At 33.8% G+C, this 21,522-nt stretch overlaps 3 protein-coding genes across 3 annotated transcripts in view; 2 read left to right on the top strand and 1 right to left on the bottom strand.

The window, feature by feature from the left end:
* Positions 1-21,522, bottom strand: part of LOC120136904 (leucine carboxyl methyltransferase 1 homolog) — a 42,365-nt gene that overhangs the window by 4,952 nt on the left and 15,891 nt on the right. The gene's annotated exons all lie outside the window — the stretch shown is intronic.
* On the top strand, positions 7,359-14,740 carry LOC120136902 (eukaryotic translation initiation factor 4G-like). Its single transcript, XM_039152831.1, has 10 exons — positions 7,359-7,469; positions 7,575-7,793; positions 7,951-8,087; positions 8,192-8,341; positions 8,526-8,593; positions 8,683-8,739; positions 8,957-10,366; positions 10,450-13,256; positions 13,978-14,172; positions 14,320-14,740. The coding sequence occupies exons 2-10, from the start codon at positions 7,627-7,629 to the stop codon at positions 14,645-14,647; spliced, it is 5,319 nt and encodes a 1,772-aa protein (XP_039008762.1). The 5' UTR covers positions 7,359-7,469; positions 7,575-7,626; the 3' UTR covers positions 14,648-14,740.
* LOC120136906 (classical arabinogalactan protein 6-like) lies at positions 17,338-17,967 on the top strand. The gene has a single exon (XM_039152836.1). It carries the CDS (start codon positions 17,402-17,404, stop codon positions 17,915-17,917), a length of 516 nt encoding a protein of 171 aa, XP_039008767.1. The 5' UTR covers positions 17,338-17,401; the 3' UTR covers positions 17,918-17,967.

A 21,522-nucleotide genomic window follows, 5' to 3' on the forward strand; every position in this document is an offset into this window, starting at 1 on the left:
CAAAATAGGTTCAACATATAAGCATATCATCAACACTTATACAAAATATTTTTACCGGATTAATCGAGACTTACAAAATTTAAATTAGTCAAAACATACAAATTTTGGATTAGTCGAAAATTACTATGTTTTTTATTATCTTTTATGTCGAAACTTATTATATAATTATCTTTTAAATTAGTCGAGACTTCCAAAAAGATAATTAAAAAACATAATAATATTATACTAATCCAAAAATTATAAGTCTCAGCTAATTTAAATTTTGTAACTCTTGATTAATCTAGTAAAAATACTTTGTATAAGTGTTGATGATATGTCTATATATTACATGTATATGTTATGGATAATATATCATTTTAAAAAATATTTTTAATTTTTAATAATTTATAAATAATTATTTAATAATTTATTATATATATATATATATTCAATTTTTATAATATTTTAGTGTTTTTAATAAGTATATTCAATTTATTAATCATTTATTTTTTTAAAATTTTTGGCTTAATATAAAATTAAGTTTCCAAACTATACTCAAAATTGATGGTGTCTAAAGAATTTTTCGTTAAAAATATGAATTTAATGTTTTATCTGTTAGACTTTTAGGTCATAGCATAAAAAATCGTTTAGTGACACGGGTCACGTTCAAAATTTTAATATATATATATATATATATATATATATATATATATATATATATATATATATATATATATAATAATATTTTATTTAAAAAAGTATAGACGTGACATGTGTCACTTAACGATAGACACCTAAAAGTGTAACGAAAAAAATATTAGGACCTATTTTTAATGAAAAATTCTTTAGACACTAAAAGTCAAATTAGAATATAATTTATACACTTAATTTTGCATTAAACCTTTATTTTTAGTATTTTTTTATATATTTGAATAATTTTAAACTTATAACTTAAAATAACTTCTATTTTTTTAAAAGTTAAATAAGCCCTTAAACTTAAAAATAACTAATTTGACCCTCAACTAAAATAAAATAAAAATTAATTTAGGTTATTTATCACGTCATCAACCACTGTGGACTAACACCTCAGCATCATAGACTACCATCTCAACATCGTGGACCGTCACGTCATCATCATAACGGTCAACAATAAAAAAAGTAAGTCAAAGGGACACATTAGGTTTATTTTTGAACTGAAGTGCCACATGGAGAGAATAATAATACGAGGACTACATTTGTTTTTTTTTTAAGTACAAGGGTCTCTGATTCCTTATTCCCTTTAAAATTTTAGTCTTGACTAGGGATGGGCATGGGTCGGGTTTCGGCCAACCCAACCAAACCCGAAAATTTTACATCTTTCACCCGACCCGACCCGAAAAATATACATCCTTCAACTAACCCGATTTTTTTATAGATAAAATCAGAATTCGATCTGACTCAACCCAAAATAATAATAAAAATATTATTTTTATTCAATAAAAATAGTAATTTAATTGAAAATAATAATATATAGATGAATATTGTTGTAATTATTTCTAAATATATAAGGTAAAATTATAATTTTTTTTCGGGTCAGGTCGGGTATTTTTCACCCTAAAACCGAATCCAACCCAACCCGTACATCACTTTTAAAAAACCCAATCTGATCCGAACTCGATTTAAAAAAATAACTCGATCGGGTCGAGTCTGTTCAGAACCTGTCGGGTTCGGATCTCATGCCATCCCTAGCCTTGAATCTACAACTTATGAAATATACATGAACTAATAGTTAAATTCGACTTAACACATTTTATTATTACTTTTTTTTATCAAAACTAAAATGTTAAAAATTAAAAAATATGGACTAAAATTATCAGATTAAAGTATATACACCATATTTATTATTTGTGTAGAAGGAATTGGCAAAGTATACATAGGTTATTATAAAAATTATTTATAATTAAATGAAATTTTAATATAAAATATTGGTCACTTAATTATTTAATCATTTTACTTTAACGATCATCTTTTAATTTTGTCAATAAGACCACAAAACTATTTAAATATTGTCAATCAAACTACGTACAATTAACAATTGACATAATAGTTGATGTGGTAGTTAGACAAATTATTATATTTACATATTTGATCCTCATTATTTACATATTTTATTAATTTAATTTTAATTTCAATTTAATTTAATAAATTTAATTCTCAAATCTAATAGTTACATGTGTCACTATATGATTAAAGTTTTTTTTTTCAATTTATTTAGTTTAATAAACTAATCCCAGGAGTGATATGTGTCTCCACATGTCACCTTATGATTGGAGTGAACATTTATTAAACTAAAGAGACTAATTGTCCCATCTTAAACATAAGAAGAGTTTTTACTATATTTTTGTATATCCTGTTTATCTATATGTCAAACGAGCAGTGGAATATTTAAATCTCCTAAAAAACATATTTAATAATTTTACATTTTATTGGTAAAATATCTTTTAGGAAATTAATATTAAATTTTGACAAATCAATTCCTCTATAATAAATAAATATTTTAGTCTATAAAATTTAAAAATTAGCGACTAAATACAATTGATCATTAAAATAATGTTTTCTAACAGTTATATATATATATTTTATATATACAATAAAAATAATTTTTAATATTTTAAAATTTGATCAATTTAATCATGATTATATATTTTTTATATATGCAATAAAAATAATCTTCGATGACAGGCATGATCCATCCATTTGTATTTATAGAGTAGAAGTAGAGTAATCCCTCTATGCGGCACAAATTTGATGACATGCATAATCTTTATTTTCTGCAGTTGAATATTATATATGCATGTTTAATGAGCAAACTAACTACCTTGTGAAGCACTAATAATCAAACTTCTTGTGTGAATAACCTAACTAACTTTGTATAATCAACTTACATGAAAAAGATTACATATTCTATACCAATAGACTCGTGATATCCATGTACTGAGTAATCAACGGTGCCCCAAAAAGGCTCGAATGAAAGACCCAAACCCACATGGACCATCAAAGGAAGTCCTACGAACGAGGACTTGTGTTTTAAAATTTGATCATGGTTATAAAAAAACCAACAAGTTTGTCTTTAAAATTTGCATATTTTATTGATTTTTGATTTTAAAAATTTATTAAATTGATAGTCATCAATTGTTCTTAGTCATTCTAAACGATCCAAACGAAGAATTAGATTAAAATAAAGATAACTCTTAGGGGACAAATGCATCCTACTATTTTAGGGGAAAAATAGTCTAATATGTTATAAGAAGAGAAATAAAGAAGCTTGCATACCTATTTTTTTTAAAGTGTATTAAAATTTTAGATATCATTTTTTAGTTTTTAGATCCATTATTGTATCAAAATATGAAAACAACAAAAACTGCGAAAGGAAATAACTCGCAACAAATAGTAAGAGAATTGAGAGAATCTTAACTCTTCATTTCTCAAAACTGAATAAAAAAAAGTTGAAAAAGTTTCTATTTATAGTGAAATCTCCTATATTCAATGACTCAGATTAAAATACATGAATGATTGAGATTGAATCTCATCTAACAAACTATATCTTATGGATTTTATATTTAAATCAACATTATCTCTACTGTATTCTTCTAATTTCATTAATTATAATTACTTAAATTAAATTAATATTATTTTTATCCTCTAAGAATCGAGCCAAATCTTATGGTCTGAACAAACCCAGTTCTTAGAGTAAAATCTCTTATGCGAATACTTATGCACATATTTTAGATCTGAACTCGTGACCATTTACACAATGCTTTGTCCTGGAAGCACTTTCCATTCTTTATTATTAAAACATATATTCAAAAAAATATACGAGTAAATATTATACCCATTAGTTTTAATTTATTTTTTCCCATCTCTTTTTTATTATTAATTATACTTTATCTTTGAATTAATATCACGTTCTATATCCCCGGCCAAAGATTAAATTATTCCTTCTTTAGAGGGACCAAACTATCTTGTTCTAAATATAGGCTTAAATGCACTATTGCCCCATAAACTATATCATTTATTCTGAGTTGGTCCTTAAAGTACATTTCGAGATGTTTTGCCCCTTAAAGTTTAAATCTTTACCTCATTTGCCCCGTTAAAATACACGTGGGTAAATTACATATTCAGTCACTCAACTATTCATACGGTTCTATTTTAGCCAGCTAACCATTTTTGTTTACGAAATCATCACTTAACTTAAGTTTTTATTTTGTTTTGGTCACCCAATTTCATTAGATTTGTTTTTTAAATTTACAATATATAAAGAGATTCATTTATATCACATACTTGTCGCGACCGTCTTTCGGTTGGGCCCAGAATTGGGCTTCGACTTGGATAAAATGGGTTAGAGTAACCACCGATCATTTTAAAACGATATTTAGGTAGATCGGACACCATCTTACCTGATCTGCGTTTTACTAGAAATGTGTCGGGTTCGAGAGTCGGTTACGGTCAAGGAAGGATTAGCACCATTGAACCGTCCTTTCGGTACCAATTAATTTTCCGGTTATCTTTAATTGCGAAAATTAAGAACTTAAATTAAAATTTAAAGATCCGATTCGAATTGCTTACCTTTGATTGGTTGGAATTTTTCTAAAAAGGATCGAAAATGTTAGTCAATGAATAATAAATAAATGTTAAATAAATCAACGAAAAAAATAAAAAAATCAAAAAATCAAAAGAAAAGAAAAGAAATGAAATAGAATAAAATAAAAATAAGAAAAAAATAAAAAATAAAAAATAAATTGCAGAAATAAAATGAGATAAAATACAAAAAGGGAAAAATTAAATAAATAATAATAATAATAAATAAAAACATATATATATATATTAATGATAAAATGGACTGAATTGAAATAAAACCGAGTTTGAGGGTCAATCTCAAAATAAATTGAAAAATGAATGAGAATTCAGGGTAAAATATAATGCTTACAAAATAGGGGGACCAAATTTGAAATCCCCCCTTTACAATGGAAATATGTGGATCCCTGGACCGATTCGGCTCGAACACGGGTCGCCTGACAGGTTTGTATAAAGGCAACTTTTCCTAAAAAAACACTCATTCCCTTATTTTTCAAATATCCTCTCTCTGTCTAAAATGATATCTCTCTCGTCTCTCTCTAGAGAGAGCTCCACCGGTGGGAAACCGACCATCGGGCCACCATTCTGACCGCCGTCGCCGACAGTCGAAAAAGAACAAAACCCACCGAAATGCTCCCCTCAATTCCTAAAACCTAGCCCCAAAGCCCAAATCCTGTAAAACCTCCTAAAACGACATAGATCTGAGTGTAAATGTTCGACTTTTACCATTTCCGTCGGTGACTTTTTGACTCCCGGCGTGCTCGGTTCTTCTCGCGGCCGGAGATGGCTTATTTTTTTGTTTGTTTATTATTGATTTCTTGCTGTGGGGCTTCGACTTTTGGGTTTCTATTTTGATTTTATTTTTTGCTGTGTTGTGGTTTCGATTATTCTCGGTTATTTGGTTTGTTGTGTACTGTTTTCGATCTCTATATTGATATATAGTATCGGTTCTGTGACTCTTTACGGGTTTTATGTGTTGGCCGATCGATGGTGGTACCGTGGTATTTATATAGCCCCGTTGGAGGGTTGTTTCCGGTTATTTCTGGAGTGATCTCGGATATTATGGGGTCATTTGTTGTGGACTGTTGTGACCCTCGTTCTACGCCGACCGTTTCGCCGGTCGTTCCCTGATTGACTGATCATACGTGCATGGATTCCCCGTTTGTCCCATACGATGCCACTGCCTAATGTTTTGTGAGAACCCTAAAGGGGTTCGGGCTAATTCAGGCCCACCTAGTCCGGGTTGATTCAGGCCCACCCAGTCCGGGCCTGCTGGATCAAGCTGGCCCGGTTGGGTTCACTGCTGGATTGGACCCTGGACAGAAAACCAACACAAAATAAAAAATAAGAAAGAAATAAATAAATAATAAATAATATACTATAAAAATATTTTCAAAAACATATAATATATAAGTTTTCAAAAATGATTTTAAAAACTATATATATTATATATTTTCTAAAATGTAAACTATATATTATATAATTTTAAAAAATGTTTTAAAAATTATATAATATATTTTCAAAAATGTTTTCAAAACTATATATTATATAAGTTTTCAAAATGATTTCAAAAACTATATATTATATATATTTTCTAAAATGTTTTAAAAACTATATAATATATATATTTTCAAAAATGTCTTTAGAAACTATATGTTATATACGTATTTTCAAAAAACGTTTGCAAACTATACAATATGTATATATAGATATATATGCGTAAAATAAAATAAAATAAAGAAATATGGGCGAAAATGAGTGTCTACAATACCTTTTACAACATATAAATTTAAGGCAAAATGATAACTTTTGCCTATGTAGTAGACCCAATTTATCACTTTCACCCTTATCGTATTTTCACATCAATTTAGCCCTCGAAGGTGTTCAATTCCACCATTCTATAACCCTACCCCTGACTTAAAACTCTAAATAATAAACCCTAAACCCTAAACTATCACCCTATTACCTCTAAACACTAACTTAGGGCTTATAATTTGGGGTTTAACTTAGAGAAGGGTATAGAATGATACAATTAAACAACTTTAAGGGTTAAATTGATGCAAAAATACGATAGGGACAAAAATGATAAATTTGACCCATTACAAGAGCAACTGTGACCCTTAAGTGTAAATTTAATGTATTAATATAGATAATAAACACCATATTTAGTTGTTTGTAGTTAGAATTTTAATAAAAGAAATATTAAATGTTAAATTATCTATTTTGTAAATATGCATGTTTAGTAAAATTTAAATCTTGTATTTTAAATAGATAATCAATCTCTTAGTCAAAACACTCATCCTCACTAAAGAACAATGATCCCCCCACCCCCCACAATCAGAACCAAGTCTCTATAGATTTTTGCAAAATTTGATGGTGACCAAAACGAAATAAAAACTAAAGTGATAATTCAAAAGTAGTTGACTGACTAAAATAGAACCACATGAATAACTAAGTGAGTAAATATGTAATTTACTCAATTGCTCTTTAGGGGGCAATTTGGTACAAATGATATAGTTTAGTGGCCAATGGTGCATTTAAGCCTTAAGTACTTGAGAGTGTTTTCACCGTATTTCAGTTTATATCCTATTTGTATTATAACTCGAACTATCTTGTATAATACAAGATGATATACCAGTTACAAGGGTTTTTACCAGTCGTAATCTTCCTAAAACGCCGGCATTTTGACCACCTTGCTCCGCGCGCGACAGTTTGTTACCAAATTCTACCATCTCCCTTTTAGAAAAATTATATGTATTTATATATATAATTGTAGAAAAAAGATTTAATTATTATTTTGTTGTTGCTTCTATTGCTGCTCTGTGTATCGGCGAACCGTTGTTTTCTTTCTCCGCACACTCCTTTTGAGTTCACAGGTCCGTTGGTGGAACCCTAATTCTCCAATCCTCGTTTCCGTCTCGATGTAATGTCATGATTGTTTTTCTTTGGATTTTTGTTTTGAATTTGTTGTGTTGACGCAGAGATTTCAATAAAAAAGAAAGTAGGGAATAAGAAGAATCTAGAGTGGGGGATATGTCCTTCAATCAATCGAGGTCGGATAAAAGTGAGCAACAATACCGGAAATCAGGACGATCTGTCGGCTCTAACCAGCAGCGGAACTCCTCGGGCGGTTACGTTAAGGGAGGCGGCGGGCCTGCCCCTTCACCTTCTCTTTCTTCATCTTCCCCTTCTAGTCGAAGGTAACGCGAACTCTTCATCATGCTTTAAGGGTTTGGTTTATTTTGTTTCTTTTTTCGTTCAATTGTCGGTTTATTTAGGGTTATTTTATGATTAGGGTTTTCTGTGTGATCCATCGATTTTTTATTCCTTTTTTGTTGGTTGATCCTGATATGACAGTTTTAAGAAGACTAACAATGCACAAGGAGGGCAATCTAGGGTGAATTCTCCGGCTGTAAATTCCACCGAGTCTAGTAATGCTTCTGCCGCCTGTAACAACGTACAAAATGGCGCACATGTACAGCCCCAGTTGCAAGGTATGATTCGAAATTCTTAAGGTCTTTTCCCCTTTAAGATTCGCAACTGAATAAAATACGAATACCTTGGTGTTATTCACATTCATGTTCATTTTTGCTGATAGGGTCATCTAACACACTGGTTACAAGCAGTGCTGCCAAGCCCGTTGAATCACATGCTAATCAGAGGACCACCCGAGCTGTTCCGAAGGCTCCTACTTCTCAATCTGCCACTTTAAATTCTGACAGTAGTATCCCTGCAACTCCCACAAAGGGTATGTTTCTATTGTGCTGGTGCTCGAAGCATGTAGGATCAAGCTACTTCAATTATGTGAAAACTTGGGGATCTTTAATTTACTTGTGGAGTAGCATTTTGTATATTGACTGTTTGTTTATGTCTAGCTTTAAGCTTATGTTACTAATTATATGCTTTTAACTGTTTTTATTGATCAACTCCAGGAAATGCATCCCAAGCATTATCTTTACAGTTTGGGTCCATAACTCCTGGTTTCATGAATGGAATGCAGGTAGCTTACTATTCATGATGGTTTTCCATCTTTGTGCCAATTTGAAACCTTGTCTCTAACAGCAGGTCTGGTTCTCTTATTTGTATCAGATTCCAGCTCGAACTAGTTCAGCACCCCCTAACTTGGATGAGCAGAAGCAAGTTCAGGTTTGTCTCTTTTCATAAAAAATTACAGTTTAATATTATAGAACGATGGAATGTTACACTGCAGAATACTAAAAATAATGCCTTCTCACTCACCTGGGTTACCTTTCTAATAGTAAGAAAGAGATAACCCTGTAGAAACTTAAGTATAACATGAATACAACCCTTTTGGAGTCTTAGGAGTTCTCTTATATATTTAAGTAACATTTTTGACCTGCAGACATGCCACGATCCTGCTTTTAGGCCTGTTTCAAATTTGCACACTCCTGTTCCTAAGCAGCAGCTACGAAAAAAGGATTCAGTTGCAACTGACCAATCTAATTCTGGGGAGGCTCACCCAGCGCTCAAAGTCAAAAAAGATGTACAAGCCTCTGCTGGAGCCCCTGTGAACCAGACACAAAAACCAGCACTTCTTAATATGCCTATGGCTTCAATAATGCCATTTCATCACCAGCCCCAGGTTTCCATGCAGTTTGGTGGGCCTAGTACACATATTCGGTCTCAGACTACTTCAGTTCAGATGCCCATGCATATTCCATTACCTATGGGAAATGGCCCTCAGGTGATGCAGCAGCCAGTTTTTGTTCCTGGTCTTCAGCCTCATCCATTGCCGCCTCAGGGAATGATTCATCAGGGTCAAGGCTTGACTTTCACACAACCTTTGGGTGGCCAGCATGCACCTCAATTGGGAAACTTGAGAATGGGTTTTGCCCCTCAGTATTCTCAACAGCAAGGAGGGCAGTTTGGTGTTACTCGTAAAACTACTCCTGTCAAGATTACACACCCCGAGACTCGTGAAGAATTAAGGCTTAATAAACGAATAGATACATATTTAGATGGTGGGTCATCAGGTCCAAGGTCTCATCCTAATGCACTTCCTCAATCCCAGCCAGTTCCATCCTTTACACCTTCTCATTCAGTTGACTATTATTCCAATTCTTACAATACCAATTCCATGTTTTATCCACCACCAACTTCTTTGTCATTGTCTAGTAGCCAGGTAACAGTAGCACCCAATGGCCAAGGGCCGAGATTTAATTTTCCTGTCGGCCAGAGTCATCAAAGCATTTCTTATATGAACTCAGCGGCAGCCCATGGTTCACTTCCAGTTAAGAAACCTGTAAATCTTAGAATTGGTACTTCAGAACCACCAAGTTTGGAATTGGCACCTGACAGTCACGATGTAGAGTCTTCGGCTCCCTCAGGCATAACATGGGTTACAGTCAAGCCAGTAAATATTTCTGTTGGAGAAAAGGTGGCTGATTCATCTTTATCAACTAGCTTGCCTCCTGTTGAAAAGGCTAGACCAGTAAAACCTTCAACGACATCAAGTGAGTGTAGCTCATCTCAGGCTCAAAGAGACTTGGGAACTTGTCAAGAGATGTCTAGACAGCTGCTAAAACCTGAAAGGGAATCATTAATATTCGAGGGATTACTAGCTACTGCTGAAGAAGCTGGAGCAGCTAACTTGGATGAAACAGTATCTTCGGCTCCAGCTGCTACGTCTGAGGAGTCTCTCCTGACTGGTGCCAGTAACGAAAGCAGGATAGACAGGTTGACCTACACTAACTATATAAAAGATAATCAGAAGAAACCGGCTAAGAAAGGTCATATTCATCCACCAAGTCAGGTAATTTCCTTGTTTTTTTCATTGCACTTGTAATTGTTGTTTGCATGTATTCATGTACTTTTTTTTTTCACACTGTTGGACAGCGTACGTCAATATCCAACTTGGCTTCCCAGACTGCAGAACAGAGGACAGACAGCAAGAGAGAAGGCTTAACCTCTGTTTCGTCTGAAGTTTCTGGTACTGGCATTAATGTTGAATGCTTGGACACAGTTCAGCATGCTAGGATGGATTGTTCTTCAATGTTGAATGAGCAACTGAAACCTGAAATTGATGGAATTAATGATCCCTTGAAATCTGTGGATCCTAAATCTGATCAGGAATCTGCTTTGAAGGCAACAACTGCTAGCAGTGATGTGCCTACCTCAGTAAGCGCTCGTTCTGTGCTTGATGAAGTTTTGGGGGCAAGCACTGAAAATAAGAGGGTCACTGATTCGGATGTCTTTACCTCTAAAATGTCTGACTCTACAGTTCATGAAAGTTCACATGTTGATATCACCTTTGGTTCCAATGCATCTTCAAGTGCCATTGATAGCAATGAAACCACTGTTACTAAATCTGGTGCATCTTACCAGCATTCTGCACTGGTCACAACTCCTGATCTCTCTGTCTCAGTATCAAAATATGAAGGAGAAGGTGTTCCTGTACCTAGTTCAAAAGACAAACCTGCACCAGAATTCAATAGGACAAAGAGTACAACTAGTGGGAGAAAGAAAAGAAAAGAAATTCTTCAGAGGGCAGATGCTGCTGGGACAACATCAGATCTCTATATGGCATTTAAAGGCCCCGAGGAAAACAAAGAGACAATCATACCTTCACCAAGGGCAGACAGCAATTATAATGGTGTTAATTTGAAGTTAGTATCTCATGAGTCATTTCAGGTGGATTCTAAAGAAGGTGATAAAATTGCGAAAGAGAAAGCTGAACTGGATGATTGGGAAGATGCTGCTGATATATGTGCACCAAAATTAGAAACTTCAGAGAATTTCAAAAAGATTGATGAAGGGCTAATAAATCATGAGGAAGATGGAAGTGGTAATACGTCAAAGAAGTATTCCAGAGATTTTCTTCTTAAGTTTGCCGAGCAGTGTACTGATCTTCCACAAGGTTTTAAGATTGCTTCTGATATTGCCGAGGCCTTGAAGGTTGCCAATGTTAGTACTTCTCACCTTGTTGATCGTGATTCTTATCCTAGCCCTGGAAGAAGAATAGATAGGCAATCGAGTGGATCTCGATTAGATCGGCGAGCTAGTGGAATGGTTGATGATGACAGATGGATGAAACATCCTGTTTCTTTTGGGCCTGGAAGTGATGGACGTCTTGATCTTGCTTATGGTACTGGTGGTGGTGGTTTTCAGCCTGTTCAGGGAGGTAACTTCGGTGTTATAAGGCACCCACGAGTTCCAACATCTGTTCCATTTGTTGGAGGGATCTTTCCTGGACAAATGCACTCTATGGGACCACATGGATGGATACCACGAAGTCCTGTTACTGACAGCTGGCAACGTGTTCCTAACTATCAGCAGAAGGGGTTGATTTCTTTGCCGCAAACACCATTGCAGATGATGCACAAAGCTGAAAGGAAGTATGAAGTGGGTAAAGTGACTGATGAGGAAGCCTTAAAGCAAAGACAACTGAAAGCCATTTTGAACAAACTAACTCCCCAAAACTTTGATAAACTCTTTGAGCAAGTTAAAGCAGTGAACATCGACAGTGCGATTGCACTCACTGGTGTCATCTCACAAATCTTTGACAAAGCTTTGATGGAGCCTACTTTCTGTCAAATGTATGCGGACTTCTGTCATCATCTATCAAGAGAGTTGCCTGATTTTAGTGAAGACAATGAAAAGATAAATTTTAAGAGATTGCTGCTGAACAAGTGCCAGGAGGAATTTGAAAGAGGGGTGAGAGAACAAGAAGAAGCAAATAAAGTGGAGGAAGAGGATGAGGCTAAGCAGTCTGAGGAGGAAAGAGAGGAGAAGAGAATCAAGGCACGGAGACGAATGCTGGGTAACATTAGACTTATTGGGGAGTTGTACAAGAAGAAAATGTTAACTGAGAGAATTATGCATGAATGCATCAACAAATTACTCGGTGAGCATGAGAATCCTGATGAGGAAGATGTTGAGGCTTTATGCAAATTAATGAGTACGATTGGAGAAATGATTGACCAGCCCAGAGCAAAGGTGCATATGGATGCTTATTTTGAGATGATGGCAAAGCTGGCTAACAATATGAAATTATCTTCTAGGGTTAGATTCATGTTGAAAGATGCTATTGATCTGAGAAAGAATAAGTGGCAGCAGAGGAGGAAAGTTGATGGGCCTAAAAAGATTGAGGAAGTGCACAGAGATGCTGCTCAAGAGCGACAAACACAAACCAGTAGGCTTGCCCGTGGTCCTGGCATCAACCCTGGTGCAAGAAGAGCACCCTCGGATTTTGGTCCTCGAGTGTCTAAGTTATCTTCTCCTGGGGCTCAGATGGGTAGTTATCGTGGGTCTTACACTCAGCACCGTGGTCCTGGGGCTCAGGATGTTTACATGGATGATAGACAGTCTTTTGAGGCCAGGAATTTACCAGTTCCCTTGACTAAAAGACCGGTCGGTGATGATTTTATTACCTTGGGACCCCAAGGTGGTCTAGCTAGAGGGATGGCTTTTAGAGGACCACCAGCAACGGCAAGTACTCCCGTAGCTGATGTTTCTCCACTTTCAGGAGACACAAGAAGAACTTCTGCTGGTTTTAATGATTTTAGTTCTCCCGCAGCCTCTCCTGTCGCTGCTCGTGCTCAAGGCCAAACATCAGGTTTCACTCAAAATATTCTTTCCGAAAAGAGCTGGCCTGAGGAGCGCCTGATGGAAATGTCTATGGCTGCTATTAAAGAATTTTACAGGTATCCTCTTGGCTCAACGCTGATTGTAATGTCCTCATACTAGCCTTTCTGTTTCCTTTTAACATGCATTTGTATAAATGCGAATACATTCATCTGCACACATGCACTGTACTTTTTAGTCGTTGACAGAAAGTTGAAACGAAAAACTGCTCCTGAAAGGCGTCTCTTTAGGATCTCAAATACTAAATTTACAGGAGGGCATTCTAATAATCTGACTACAATTAAATTGCTCAAATTCTGTCTTGTCACTTGATCATATTTAGAAGCAAATATTTTTGAAAATTTCTTGTTATTTCTAAACTTGAAAGGATATTGAGATTTGTATGTTGATAATAATACTGATGTCTTGGTTTAGCTCTAAATACCTTCAAAGTATGTAATTAACATGTATCTTACATGATTTTGATGGTAATACTGATGTATTGATTTCAATTGAACAGTGCTGCTGCTGATAGTAAACTTGAAAAGTTATTGTAAGATTTTAAATTTCTGATCATCGGATATTGATATTTGAAGGCTTATTTTATTTTATTTTATTTTTATGAGAGTATGTTGTTTAAGCATTTATTATATAATTTTGGTAGCGATAGGTGTTGTTGATTAACTTAGAATTGTAGTACATATGTCTACTGTTGTCCTTATTTTATCTACAGTTTTGATTGATCATAATATACGGTTATGTCTTTCAAGTAGTGAACATATTGGCTTTTAATTCTTGCAGTGCTAGAGATGAGAAAGAAGTTGCTTTGTGCATCAAAGATTTGCACTCTGAAAGCTTCCACCCGACAATGATCGCCCTTTGGGTAACAGACTCGTTTGAGAGAAAAGACATGGAACGAGATCTTTTGGCGAAGCTACTTGTCAATCTGGCAAGGTCCCATGATGGTGTGTTGAGCCAAGTTCAACTTGTTAAAGGGTATGAGAATCATTTAACTATATCTACCTACCTGTGTTTTCCGGATCCAAATCAGCCATGAGTGCATTTAACATGGATATTTAGCGAACCAGTTTCTGAAATCATTATATATTTTTGAGCGTTTTTATCCTTGTTTTCTTCATTCAGGTTTGAGTCTGTTCTCAGTACATTGGAGGATGCAGTGAACGATGCTCCGAAAGCTGCGGATTTTCTCGGTCGAATCTTTGCCAATATCGTAGGTGAAAATGTGATTACCCTGAGTGAGATTGGGGGTTTAATACGTGACGGCGGGGAGGAGCCAGGTCGACTACTAGAAACTGGGCTTGCTGCCGATGTTCTTGGAAGCACCTTGGGTGCAATTAAGACCGACAAAGGAGAAACTTGTTTAAATGAAATCCTAGCAAGTTCGAGTCTGCGATTGGAGGACTTTCACCCTAACAAAACCAGTATTTTAGAGAAGTTTGTTGTTCATTAGTAAATATATAAAACCAAGTATTGCCTTCTCTTTTATTGATGGAATACCCAGAGACACTCAAGAGAAATAAAAGAAAGGACAATTTATCTCTAATTGGCTACTACTATTGCCCTCTCATGATGACAATGAGCACCACACAAACATGATACCCATTGGCAAATTTCTGAACTATGCTCGCCGAGGTATGTCTATAGTGCCAACATTTATATGTTTTTTTAAAATTACAATATAAGTTGTTTATGTACGTAAAGTTCATGTTTGAATTCAAGTTCGAGTTTGACTGACTTTGGGTTTGAATTTTAATCGAGTTAAGTTTGATAATGTTTTAAGTTCATTTTTTGAGCTCGAATTGAACTTTAATTTTTGATTTCGAATCGAGCATGAAAATTCTAACTTCACTAGCTTTCGTGTGAGTTTCAATTTCCGATTTCAAGTTTGAGCCGGACTTGATAATTTTAAGCTCGCTAGTTTTCGAATTGTGTCGAGTCGAGTTCAATTTTAAACTTTTAAAATCAATTTGTGCTTATCAATACTTGATAATTTTAAGCTCGTTAATTTTCGAATTGTGTCGAATCGAGTTTTAAACTTTTAAAATCAATTCGTGCTTATCAATACTCTAACTCGATTCAGCTCGTTTACAATCTTGTACATGACAAGTTACATTTACCACAATGATGTTATTCATCTAGAAAGATATATAATTATGGTTGTTTAATTTAAAAAGTATGTACCTTAACTCTTAAATTGAAAAGTAGTTTAGATATTTAATATTTAATCAATCATTTTAGATTTAAAAGATCGATAACTAGGATTTTTCATGGACGATTAATCATATCGTTTAGCCTAAATGATTGGTTAACTGTTATAATGGTTATGAGATTTTCTAATCGTAACCTAACCATTAAGAAATGGTTAATCACTAACGGTTAACAATTATTAACAGTTCGGTTACAGGTTAACCTACTATAAAATTTTTTCAACCTATTATAATTATTTGTAAAAAAATTTCATGATTCATACTACAAAAAAAGTGTGACACTTAACACATACTAACACTGATATAAGTGAAAAATAAAAATATATATATTATATTAATGTACTTACATCTTCCAATATATTAGTACCTAACAATAAACATATAATTATATTAATGTAAGTATGTTTATGTATTTTCAAAGAAATAAAAAATAAAAAATTAATAAATTATTTTTGTTTGAATTTTAGTATATATATATTATAAATAATAGAAAATTATATTAAGTTATTTATATAAAAATACAGTTATAAATTTAATTTATTAACACTTAACTATTTATCAAAATTTATAACCGTAACATTAACCGTTAACTATAATTTTTAGCAATTCGGTTAACTGAAACAATTTATTATTAATGTGCCGGTTAATTAAGTTATTAAATATAACGTTTACATCGATTAACAATTACAGCCGATAACATTAGATAAATTTTGAGTAAATAAGTTAGTGTATTAGGGTTTATTGAAAAGCTATATATATATATATATATATATATATATATATATATAATATATATATATATATATATATGACTAAAATTAGTTTAGAAAACTTACCTAAATATTTCATTTTCTTTCTAAAAAAAATTGGTGACTTTCTAAACGTGAAGATGTCAATTTATTATTATTTTTTCTTGCTTTTTCATTCATCCATTCGTGTTATCAGTGCAAAAAAAGGTACATTATTTTATTATAGTTTTTTTTATATTTAAAATATTATATAAATATATTTTTATTTAATCTATATTAACTTATATAATATATTTTGGAGAACAAAATGGGACGAAAACTCTTCACGAAATTAAAAAATTCTATTTTTCTTATCTGTTTCTTATTCTGTAAAAGAGTACGAGGTAGATGCTAAAACTTCACTTCTCTACAATTACAAGAACAACATCAATGGCTTTATTGCTAAGCTTACTTCGAATAAAGCATCCAAGGTCTCTTGTAATTAATTTACTATTAATATTTTTTGAATAATTCTCAAGTTAAGTTGAATTAAAATTTGAATCTCATTTTAGAATTTATGATTGAAATGTTAATAATTTTTAATTTTTTTACAAAAATAGAGAAGATAATATAGGCGATTCTTTCACAAAAAAAATAAAAATAAAACATAGACAACAAGATGAGATTTCGTGGGATTAAATAATCATTCATCGAGTGGAGCTCCAATGAGATCTCTTTATCTAACGGTTAAAAATAAATTATATCGACAGTTAGAATTAAATTTCGCCTACCACAAATAATATAACTAAAAATTTAATCATATAATTCGCATGAAATGTTCACATTGTTCCAATTGTGTGTTTTCACATAACATTTATTTGCTAAATTAGCTTTTTCTTTTCTCAACTTTTCCCGAACAAATGGACGTAAAACAAGAAAGCCTCAAAGATAACAAAACAAACCTATATTATGTTCTTGTAAGATGTTAAGGTTTGATTTTTTCCACAATAAAAGCATGAAATCCGTTGAACCAAACGATTCATTTCCATAGCATCGGCCAAATGATTTTTGTTTAGGATCTATTTAAATCAGATGTAATTGATTCTTTCTACTCATTCATTAGCATTACGCAGGTTCTCTATACATCTTAGAGAAACTGCAATAATCTTTTGAGTCATCCCTTCTTTTTACATAGATATACGTATCAATAGGGATATCAAAGAAAAGTTAACACGTTTATAACAAACTATTAAGAATTAAAAAGAGAAGATGTCACGACAAGATCTTATTGTTTTTGCATTTGTTTTAGTGGCTGTTGTTGGGGCATTTGCTGGCGATTCATCACCTTCACCAGCCTCTTCTAAAGGCTCTTCACCTTCTAAGTTCCATGCATCTTCCCCCAAGTCCTCCTCCGGTAGTCCCTCTCCATCATTGTCAAAATCTGGTGGAGGGTCACCCAAGTCATCTCCGTCGGAAGCCTCAAAAAGTTCTTCAAGCTCATATTCTCCCAACCCTAGCCCCAAGTCAAAGAAAGGATCCTCTTCAGACTCTAAGTATCCGAACGAGGAGGTGTCTTCCCCTCCTTCACCACCCCATAATGATGATGTTTCTGAGTCTCCTGTTCCTACCCATAAAAGGAAGGGTGTTAAATTTGACAGTGATAGCCCTAAATCTGATGGTCCCGCATTAGAATCAGCACCAGAGCCTACACCCTCTAATGTTGTTGCTATCAAAGCCACCAAAATTATTGGTGTTGCAGCTATTATCGGTTTCTTCCTCTTCTAAGCTTCACATCCATATGTTCATTGAGGGCCTTGATACGGTTATTAGGTTAATCATCCCAATTTGATGCACCAATAAATAATCGAATTTATCATCTTAAAGGTACAAGATGGTATGTTTAACATATATGTTCATATCAAAGAAAAATGGTCATAACATTACCGATTTATCATACTTTGTTCACATATATAAACATAAATTCGATATTCGGTACAAACATACATTGATGAATATACATCATAAATAAATGAATTAATTACGATAACACATCACATCATCGGTACCCAAACATGCAATATACATAATACACTCCAGCTTATACATTGATGAATATGGTTCGAATTGAGTTTTGTAAAGGGTGAAGTTGGGTTAGGTTTAGGGTGATAAATCTCTTATCTAATTTGGGATTATAGTATAGATTTCTTCTATATATTTATAGTTAATTACTATAACACTTCTCTTTATTTTTTTAATTAAATCTTTATTTTGATGAAAAAAGAGAGTATATTTTTGTCGAATCATATCAAATCAAATGCATATTTTTATCTCAAAATTCAAATTAAATTTAGATCGAATAGAACTTCCTTAAACTCAAATTAAATCAAATTTGAATAAAAAATATACTTATCGATTTAAATTGACTGAAAACCAACCCATCTCAATCCCTTATCTTTAGACACACACACACACACACACATATATATATATATATATATATATATATATATGGCAACAAAATTTCCTCATGCACAATCCATTTTTATAATTATCTTTAGGAGTACTTTCCACAAAAATAGGTTTTTTTGTCATTACTCCAAGCGGATAAGTTAATTGGACCAATGGGTCAACTACGAATTTATTTTACAATTTATGACAAATGCTACAGTAAAGTACGGACTAATCACATCGAGATGATGGGTTTGATAAAAAATATTTTTTAATGACCCCAGATCTGTGGGTCACATGTGAGTTAATATTATAATATATTTTCCAAGACTCGTCACTTTAAGGTGATAAGTCCTGTTTAAAGTTAATTTTTTAAAATTCAATAATTATTTTTTTAAAAAAATAAATAAAAAATTAAGTAACTCGTCACGTCGAGGTAATAAGTTTGTGTTGAATTTAAAAAGACACTAGTCATTTATAGCCGTTGTACAACGATCAGATATCAATGGTCAAGGCGAATCTCGTCACCTCGAGGTGATGAGTTCGCTGAGATTTTACCGTTTATAGCTATTGGGCTTGAGTCTATAAATAAGGGTTTGAGTTTTAGGATTTCTATTATATATTGTTAAGCAAAAAGAAAAGAAAAGAGAAAATCATTTTTTTTGAAGAATTATAAAAATGTGTACCCGATATGAAATATTACGGATGTTGTCCATATTTCTTTGATCGAACTCAATCCAAAAGAAGAACGGGACATTCGTCAACGAGAAATGACACAGAGTGATCTGCATCAGCAGAGTATTATATATCTACAACAATCAGGCTGTATCGAATCACATTTTGTGTGGTTTTAGAGCTTGAAATATTACAAGAGTTCTTTACAACAAAACTCAATAGCTGGATACAAGCCGACCTACAAGATGTTAAACAAAGACGAGAGCTGGAGCTTGCTGTTTGGATCAATCTTATGGTGCCTTTGGACCCGAAAAAACAAAATAATATTCGAACCAGAAGCAATAGACGATGAAAGTGTACTACGACGAGCCAGTAGAATGTGTTCGGAAGCAACCGCTGCAGCTGAATCGAACAACATAAGACAAAGAGCCACACCAAGGCCGAGGAACGCCAACGAGACTTGGATCGCTCCTCCACAAGGATGGCATCGGATGGAGCTCAAAACCCGGCTACAGAATTAGCAACTTGCGGAGGAGTACTTGGAGACTCGGAGGGAAGTTGGGTATCGGGGTTCTCGAAAGCGTTAGGGAAATGTACACAGTCTTAGACGTAGAGCTAAGGGGTGTGTTCAAAGGACTGTACATGGCGTGGAATTTAGGATTACGGAGGTCGAGACAGATTGTGAGGAGGTCGACGAATTACTCCGACAAGGAAGAACAATGCATGGAAAAACTATATTTGTAGGTGAAAAAAATTTCAAGATGAATTAATTGATGGAAAAACTAATGTATGTCAAAACGAGATTTTACGAGCTCAGTAATGTCAATACTGTTCCGAAAACAACGTTAAATCGACCGGCAGCCGTATAGTATCTTGGTAAAGTGCCGGACTACTTTTACCGGCCGGTGTTTTACTCGGATCAAAGAATGTGGAGGTATATGCATGCATAGCATGGATCAAAATCCGGGTAAAACCGAGAGATCTGCCACACCTTTCGGAAGGTCTGCGATTAAGCACAGCCTGTTCTTTCTAATTCTTTCGTCCTCCTGCACACGAAAGCCATAACAGTGAAAATCACTTTAAGCTCAGCAGGAGGCTCATGCATGAACTTGTACCAATTGAATACGGGGAAATCAATTTCAAACAAGCTCTACTCTCTGCTTTGTTTACGAACGTAAATGGTCCGATCTTAATCAAGAGATCACAGGCTCATACACCTGTTTATTTTAAAAGCTTGTTTCGATCAACTTAACTCGAGCATATGAGCTATGTCAGGTACATGGACTGGTATTATAAACAAGCAGATTGATAAACGATGCGAGTAAGACGTGAAGACAACGTACCACCATCACAAATACTTCATTGAAAAAAAATCAAGGGTTGTATTAGCTCTGAAGATATTTCAATGAAATCATCAACCTCAATACCTGTGCATAATCGGAGTGCCGTTTTTAGCTACAAAAGACGGTAACTCAACAGCACTCGCAGGCTGGTAATAAACTGAGAAAATACCAGGGTGAATGTTGTTCTTAACCGACAAGAAAGTGCCCCATAGAGCTCTCTCTTCATTTGTTTCAAATACAGCATCGTCCACCTAATAAATATGATTATATGCCGTCAGATTCCGGAGTTTGCAACTGGTGCATCTTAACAGGATTCAAGGTTTAATTCATAGTTCATGATCAAATAGAAGGACAAGATCTAATCCGACATCGATTTGGTCAAAGTTCGAATGTCGTCTATTGGGCATTTCATTACTATCCAATTTTAGTATTAAAATAAACATTTCTTGGGTGCACTCCAAGATGTACTTTCTACCATGGCTCAGTGTTGGTATCAGATGTGAACTGATTATGGAGGGACATCATTTCAGACAAACTAGCAACCAGGTTCGCTTACTTTATGTGCAGTTTCAGCAGCCAGACAAGGCAAGTTTGCACGCTCTGCAAGGGCGGAACGAACCACTTCTGGACTTATTCCCTTGTCAACCTGTAGCAATATAATACAGCTTATCTCCATAAATTTCCCAATTTCACTAAGAGTTGGCATAACCTCCACTAGCATATTATTATCTTGCTCCATTCTGAGATTGGAGGTTTTCCAATTCGGTTGTAATTACCGTTCATGTTTATATGATTGGAAGTAATAAATCAAGAAATCATTTCAAGATTAAAAACTAATAAATTGCAAGCATATTTACGTTGGGAATTAAACTAGTAATTTTCTTCTAATCAGATTAGTGAGAATACGAAATAAAAGCGGAAAAA

Source organism: Hibiscus syriacus, unplaced genomic scaffold (genome assembly GCF_006381635.1).
Source record: "Hibiscus syriacus cultivar Baekdansim isolate YM2019G1 unplaced genomic scaffold, ASM638163v2 tig00110637_pilon, whole genome shotgun sequence".
Classification (NCBI taxonomy): domain Eukaryota; kingdom Viridiplantae; phylum Streptophyta; class Magnoliopsida; order Malvales; family Malvaceae; genus Hibiscus; species Hibiscus syriacus.

What these genes read in the sequence shown, in the direction of transcription:
- LOC120136906 (XM_039152836.1), top strand. Translation starts at nt 17,402, where the DNA reads ATGTCACGACAAGATCTTATTGTTTTTGCATTTGTTTTAGTGGCTGTT.
- LOC120136902 (XM_039152831.1), top strand. Translation starts at nt 7,627, where the DNA reads ATGTCCTTCAATCAATCGAGGTCGGATAAAAGTGAGCAACAATACCGG. An exon ending in TCTTCCCCTTCTAGTCGAAG is followed by an intron (nt 7,794 to 7,950) that starts GTAACGCGAACT and finishes CTGATATGACAG; the next exon opens with TTTTAAGAAGACTAACAATG. An exon ending in CCCTGCAACTCCCACAAAGG is followed by an intron (nt 8,342 to 8,525) that starts GTATGTTTCTAT and finishes GATCAACTCCAG; the next exon opens with GAAATGCATCCCAAGCATTA.